This window comes from Opisthorchis viverrini (genome assembly GCF_000715545.1).
Source record: "Opisthorchis viverrini unplaced genomic scaffold opera_v5_93, whole genome shotgun sequence".
In the NCBI taxonomy this organism is placed as follows: Eukaryota; Metazoa; Platyhelminthes; class Trematoda; order Opisthorchiida; family Opisthorchiidae; genus Opisthorchis; species Opisthorchis viverrini.
Window position 1 is genome coordinate 516,275 of NW_008751750.1, and position 7,361 is coordinate 523,635.

The 7,361-nt window shown below is 42.5% G+C and overlaps 2 protein-coding genes across 2 annotated transcripts in view; one reads left to right on the plus strand and one right to left on the minus strand.

The window, feature by feature from the left end:
- Positions 1 to 6,788, plus strand: part of T265_05160 (hypothetical protein) — a gene marked incomplete at both ends in the record, with an annotated part of 8,582 nt that extends 1,794 nt beyond the window's left edge. Inside the window, one exon of the mRNA XM_009170092.1 lies at positions 6,654 to 6,788. Within this exon, the coding sequence (XP_009168356.1) occupies positions 6,654 to 6,788 (135 nt within the window). The remainder of the gene's footprint in view (positions 1 to 6,653) is intronic.
- T265_13703 (hypothetical protein) overlaps positions 276 to 7,361 on the minus strand; it is a gene marked incomplete at both ends in the record, with an annotated part of 27,451 nt that continues 20,365 nt past the window's right edge. The window contains 3 exons of the mRNA XM_009170123.1: positions 276 to 977; positions 3,482 to 3,712; positions 4,752 to 5,425. Of these exons, the coding sequence (XP_009168387.1) occupies positions 669 to 977; positions 3,482 to 3,712; positions 4,752 to 5,425 (1,214 nt within the window). The remainder of the gene's footprint in view (positions 978 to 3,481; positions 3,713 to 4,751; positions 5,426 to 7,361) is intronic.

Below are 7,361 nucleotides of genomic sequence, written 5' to 3' on the forward strand. Positions count from 1 at the left end.
TGATGATGATGATGATGATGATGATGACTTCTTGACATCACGCGAGCAGCCCCACTCAGAAAATGACAGTCGTCTAGTAGTACAATATATGGGCTTCGACGTACTATGAAAACTAGAGGCTTGTTGAAAGATTAAATTCTGTTCAAATTCAGAATGTGTTGCTCCCCCGATTTTCCCCATTTATCTTCTATTACCGTGCCACCTTCTTACAACTCAAGGCCTAGCAGTACTAACAAGAGATAAGTTTCAGGAAAAAGTCCAAGGCTTCGAAATAAAAACAGTGTCTCCTTCTGCATGAAATGTGTATCAATCCTTTTCTGGTTTACCAATGGAGTTTTCAGTAAAGCGAATTGTCTGTCCTTTCAAGGAGTGTTGCTGTGGTTGTACAATCAGTTTGATTTAAACGAGCGAACGCGTCTGGTGCAAAATATTAGTAAAAGATTAGCATGCTGGGAAAGGAGTAGTGTAAAAAGCAATTTTGCGTGCAAAAAGATGAGTGAAACGTGAATAAGAAAAGTCCGCCGTGTATGATAAAGAAAATACAACTGACGTTCTAATGAATTCGGAAAACAATAGAATCGGAATCTGGCAAGGAAACTGGATTTCTAGCGATGATCACATTTGGAATACAACACTGCTTCCGGGCGGAGACTTGAAGGATTGTACCGTCAGGCAGCGTGTTCTTCACGGCATATAATGACACGCCCTCGAGCAGACTCACTGGTTCCAGACTTCACGGACGTCCGATCACTTACCGAGACGCTTTTGTCAATCCGACGACCGGCCGGATAATAATCAAGCGCGGATTGCAAGCTTGGACTGGCATGCGGAGCGGTGTCATCCCTACGTATCGAGCTGAAATCAGGTATTGTTCCTTCTCTCGTCTCTACATGAAGAGCACTCGTTTGCATCGGTGGATCTCCGTAATAATAAGCGGTCAGGCGATTCCTCTCGTTCGTGAATTCGTTCTCCATGAACTGCAGCGCGAAAGGTTTTTAATTAAACAAACTACTGACGCGTGGTAAAGCTACCGAAGATATGTGAATCACCAAAAATAATCATAGAAGTGAAATCATCGATATTCAGTAAAAACAAACGCCCAGTTTTGTTACATCTTTCCACAGCCGAAAAGCTATTGAGCAAGCATTGTAAGTGGGCGGTAAGTTATCGCAGATCTATCTGGATTGACATTTATAGCCAACAGGCTCCAACGGTCTCAATTTGGGTTGAACTGATCACTAGATGTTACAGTCGGCCAAATGATAAAAAGTAATACTGAGTTCCCTTCGGGGTAGTCTCCGTCAATCTGTGTTTTGTCATTTTTGTGCGTCATTTGTGCGTTTTTGTCATTCTTCATGCATTGTCTGACACAAGCGATGGAACCTAGCAAGACTGCGAAATTGGGCTTTCGACAGGTTAAAATCTACGGACAGTGAACTAGATGGGAGCATGTTGTGTTGAGTACTTATTTGCTAATTATGGTGACGTTAGGGAGGGACGCAAGTGAGAACCCCTAGTTCGTAGTAATCCTATGTTGAGTTTCCTGCATACGTGCCGCCACTGATTTTGACAGGACCAATATTCGAAACAGCAGGGTGTCTTTGTCGATGAATACCGTTAAGGACAGATGCAGCTGAGTTATATTTGAGGATCATGCTTTTATGTTTTGGACTCAGTGTGTGCTCAATTTGATGCTCATTTATTCAAAAGAAATGATGAGCAAACTAAAGCCATATGCTAAGTCCAAAATAACAACAATAGTGATGGGCTGATCAAAAAATTCCGTCAAACTCATAAGTCGTGCCACATAGATACCGCCAAATCGCTTAGTCTAGACAGGACGGGCATATGACATTCAGATGTTGATATAAGTAGCCACAGAATAGTTCGTCGGATCTACCGGTGTGTCATTGTACTAACACCCTTGTTTTATCGCTTTGGTAAACATATCAGATGTTGCAAGTAGGACGACGATGCAAATGGCACCTGGTGATGTAGACCATGATCAAAGAAACCACCTGAACGTTTCTTTTCATTCGCATCAAGGTAACCTCGCACTGAGGACAGGAAAGCAACGAGCTATTCAGTAACGGACATTCTTTCACAGGATAAAGGTTATGAACATAGCTCAAAAAATACGGAATAAATAGACCCCTGTACTTTACGAGAAATTATCAGTCCAATCGTGGTCCAGAAATGGAACAGTGATTTATCCCATATCTACAAAAGCAAAGAAGGTGAGACACACTGGGTCTCCTTATGAATCCCAACAGCGATCAAAAAGGAAAATAATTCAACTGTAATGACACCACCTGGAATAAGTTTTTAGGTCACATTTTGTCTTAGGTGAGCGAAAATTTTGAAACAACACCATGTCAGACCTAACCCATATACTGGAAGAGGCCAGAGTGTCTTTGATTTTGTCCTGTTACGTGTGAACCAGGACACGACAAGTACTCCGGGCCGCGATTTCAAATTTTTGGTATCGACTTATACGCTCATTAGTTTGCCGCTTATGTGGGACGTGCTGACGTTGAATAGCATGTAAAAAATCTTACCAGTGCGCAAAAATATGTGACATTTCACATTTTGAATGAAAGCAGTGCGGTAGCAGTGTTGGCAGTAACATCAGTGGTAAGGCGTAAACCAGCCAATACGCCCATAGAGTTCAGTAACTGTTCGTCACCAAAATTTAGAGTGTTTCTATCTGAAAACTCATCCACTTTGAATAGACAGTGGCACTACGAATGCTACCGGTATGCAGCAAAGCTGATCTTAACAGAAGTTCCGTCCAATCACAACAGACAAGCGGGGAAATAAAGATATGCATCGTCCTCCAGCACATCTGGATCAATTTCGCGCATAAGGGGTCGTTTAATTTAGTGTAATCCTTATTGGCAGTGCGGTAGTGTGACGTTTTTCCTGATGTGGGAACACGTGCTCTCGTGAAGGATTAAACCGATGATTTTTTAATAAAATTTAGACATTTCCTTATTCTGTCCAATACCTCGTTGAACCATGTGACTGACACATGGAACAGCCATCATCAGTTAATCCGTGGCCAATTTATGGTTCAGAAAAGGGTGTTCATATAAGTAAGTCGGGGTCAATTTCGTTTCTTTGCTGTGTACTGCACCCGGTAGTCACCAGATTGATGACGTTTCATGTAGAATAGTCTGACTACTCATGAGTAGCCAGACCGTCAGAGAAAATTAACAGCCAGTCAAACGAGAAGCCGTACAAGTCGGGTCGTTCCGACAGAACTTCTCGATGTTTTGATGGTTCTTCAGAAAGTAGGATTACGTGTCTATTACTCAGTGGGCTAAATTCAATTGAGATATATTTTTTGCTGCATTTCTTCCGTAAACGTTTCAAAACGTACAAGCCCGAGAAGAATTTTGTTGAAAGAACTCGATATTTGGAGAAATTATCCATTGGCATATCACAAATCTAAATTTCTCCTGCTCATTCACGCACAAACCTTTTCTGTTGCCTCTAAAACCACTGCAAGATGTCCGGCACGACTTTCTTGCTCAGCCTGTGCACGTCTGAGTGTGGCAGTCTCCTCCTCGATTAGCATCTTCTTTTGCTCTGAATGTGCGTGCATCAGAGCCTCCGTTAAGGCTCGTTCTTGATTGAGCACATCAGTCCATTGGTCGACCTGTTGTTTTGACAGGGTATTGATAACCACACGCTGCATATGTTCGCAGGTCTGAAATAGATACACATAGTCCTTACATACTCGCTAAATGTTTGCCAGGCGAGAATAAGTGTGAGAATCTATGCAACCAGTAGAAGCAATTCTTTCGGTTGATTGTCACCTTGAGTTACAACAATACAGTTACCAGATAATTCTGTTTGTTTTTCTATTTATTCTTCCGGTATCAGATATCACCTGCTAACCGCAGCTCATAGAGATGGCTGATGGTGGCTGATGGTGTCCACATGCAGTAATTTCTGAACATTTAAGTAGGGAATGTCACATGACAGTTCACCACAAACCGATGCCTACTATTTGTTTTCTTCTGAACTTTACAAGTTTTATGTTCAAGAGCACTTTCAGAGACGAATATTTATCCAGAGAATACCATTGAAGAACACCTAACCAACATCGACGAACTTCAGACGTGTTTGAAAGAACTTGTTCACTGCATTCTCATCTGAGATTTCGTCCGGTGAGTGAACACAGTCTGTGCCGAAAACCCGAAAGTACCGTTTGACCGTTTTGTCTTTAATGGGAATCATCGGCAGTGCGCATCCCACGGAAGTTCAGAGAGTTTCAAATTTGCAATCCAGTGGTTGGTAACTGAACACACAACTGTTCGGCCAAGAGGAGCCGGTTAGCTTGCAATTGGGCAGGATATAGTGCCGGTCAGTGACCAAATATCGACTTCTCAGGAGGAAGCATCAGGCATCTTGTGGAAGTATTCTTCATCTGAGCTACTTATAGACTGTTGGTAGTTCAAAAAGCTTAGTGAATTTCTAGCTGGGATCATAACAAGCGGTGCTCTGAGGGAGTTTGATATCATTTAATTTATTACCAATCTTAGTTATTCATTAGTTGAGTAAATAGTTTTCAGGAATTTTGTTTGTTTCAGTGTACCATATCCAAAACGAGGTTTTCTACAGCACTAAACACTGTAGATGCCTACTGATCGTCCGGAAAAAGTGAAAACTTGCACTTGCCACTTAGAAAATTACCAGTAAACACCTACGGAGGGAAAACTGTTACATATAATTAGTAAACGTACATCCAGAGCTGAATGTATGCTGTGCACGGATCTGGAATGACGCAAGTCCTGTCGAAGCAGCAAACGCCCCTGAACAGATTTTGGAAGAAGCCGCTTAGAACTTGAAGTACTGTCTGCCGTGTGAGAATTATCCTGATCACATTGTGCTGGAATGCTCTGTGAAGATTGGGCTCTCACTTCTACTCCATTGGTTCCTGTCCCCATGGAAGAGTAAAGTGAGATTGGTCGATAAATTTGAGTGCTTGAAAGGCTGGAATTGTCTTGTCTGAACGCTTCATCTTCTGGCTTTGGGTAGAGTCTGTCAATCAGTGTGGCTTCAGCGGACATGGGTCGGGTAGTTTGTGAAGTATCCTTGTCACCGCTGGCACTTATTGTCCGTTCAATCAGTTTTTGTTCCTTTGGCTTCACTGCATACAGCACTTGAGATACCTGCTTTTGGCCCTTTGCTGTTGTCCGCGCAAGCCGGCAGGCAGTTTGTCGTTCTATTTCTTGGCTGGCGGCCAGGCGTTTAAGAGAATCCTGCGATGTGCGTTGTCGTGCATTGAGCTCACGGGTCTGCTCTTCTAACAGCAATTTACGATGAATGTCGAAGTATCCCTTGACTTGGCAAACCTTGATTTGTCCCAGTGAGGACAAACGACGCTGTTTAAAGTCAGCCATAGCCTCTGTGTATTCTGGGGAGAACATAAACATGACAAATCGGTTGGTTATGTGTTGATGATGTACATGCTCCTACTTGTGCAAGCAAATCAGAAATAGAATGTTAAAGGATTCATAAATAAATAAATAAATAGCGGTGATGAAAACAAGCGGACTGAATGTGTTTGTCAAGATGAATGAGATGACACCGTAAACACTCCTGTACTCTGTCGTTATTTTACAGAATCGGCGAGTGCATCGTGAGAATTCGAAATGTTGTCGATGAATTTCATCGTATCGCTTCACGCACATTTTCCAATGTCTAGTTCGCATTCCTTTATGGGGGAGGGGTGTTATTCCCTGTAGCAAATGGCGGGTTTTTGTAACAAATTTCTGAGTGCAATTCCTCGAAAGCGAACGGTGTACAGGTCTAAGTTCAGCACTCCTTGTTTTGCAACAATCAAGCAAACTATTTATAAGAAATTGGTGTTTCTGTGAACGTAATGAATGAAAGTCCGCTTATCCATAACCACCACGGTTTGAGGAACAGCCATCTGTTATCAGTCCAAGCGTTGCCGCAGACTTAGTTTAAAAATGGAAACATTGGACACGGAAGGTGTCTGCCATAAGATGGTGTACGAATTAAGAACTGCATGTTTGTACACTTAAGTGTCTGGTTTCATTGTAAAAGTAAATCTACAGCTGTTCTCCTATGTCTTACGCACCATTCATAATACCACGTGCCTGGCGTACTACGGTCAAATTACTTTTTTGAAGGCTGCTTTGGTGTCAAATCTAACTGTCATGGGATCACTTCTAAAGAGCCACGTGAGCAGTTCCGGAGGGTAACAGAAGTCAGGAGAACTCACCGTACCACACACTGACGCAACTACCCAAATCCTATTGCTGAGATTAGCGAAAAGATCGACAGTCCAGGACATAAAGGTTTCAGAATTATCCGGTTGAAAATGAAAAATATGTCAAGTTAAAGTAATCAGGGTAGGAAGTACAGTGGATCTGATACTATGTTTGAGATGTTTGAGATGTGATCTTCCAGAATTAAGACCCTCGGGGGTTGGTGTCTGTGTAGACTGGACCGGTTTATGCGGGAAAACAGTTTTATGCGTAATTTTTATTCTACTTGCTGACAGCTTGTGATTTTAAATGTGGCAGGGAAATCACGAAAATTTCGAATGGCTTTAGACATCCATGACTCAAAATCAACTTTGTGCCACCCAAGCGATACTTGGTTTCCGTGTTCAGACGACAATGGATCACTTCATGGGATTTAAGGCAAACATAGACCCATCACTAATTGAGACAAGTGAACAGCCGTCGGAAGGAAAAAGCAGTTCGGTTCGCCGATTGTTCCAATCCACCAAATGGTGTTGCGTATAGCCCAGCTGCATTGAAAACGTGTAAAACGAGACAAATCAACATGGTATCTGCAATGTTAAGAAGAAGCAAATTTGACAACCTGTGGTTCATAATAAAGTGTATCCATTTGACTCATTCTTCGGTTCACAACTTGTATTTTGAAAAGGCAGTCAACATGAATCTGGTTGCTTTGTTCATCAACTGGACGAGCGCTTCTAAACACAGTTTGTATTCCCGGGTAGAATTGCCTTACTCAATGCAAGGGCGTTCAGTTCTCTGTTAAGAAGACTCGTACAGAGGGCGTAAGCCGAGTCACTTGGATAGTTTTTTATGTCCCAATAGCCGCGGTCGATTTCAAGGTATCCGGTTGGGTAACTCGAGTGCTGTGGTTTCCGGGTACGTCACCTGGAAGCTTGTGTGACAATAACACATGTATAGCCTTTGCGGTTGTTTTGACCTGTTTCGATCATCTGTGGTAAAATCCCCTCGACTCCGTCCTACAGTGACCCATGCAGACTTGAGGTGTCCTCTACCGTAATTTCGTAAGTAGTGGAAGTCTTATTTGGAAGTTCAATGCACAAGGCTATATATATA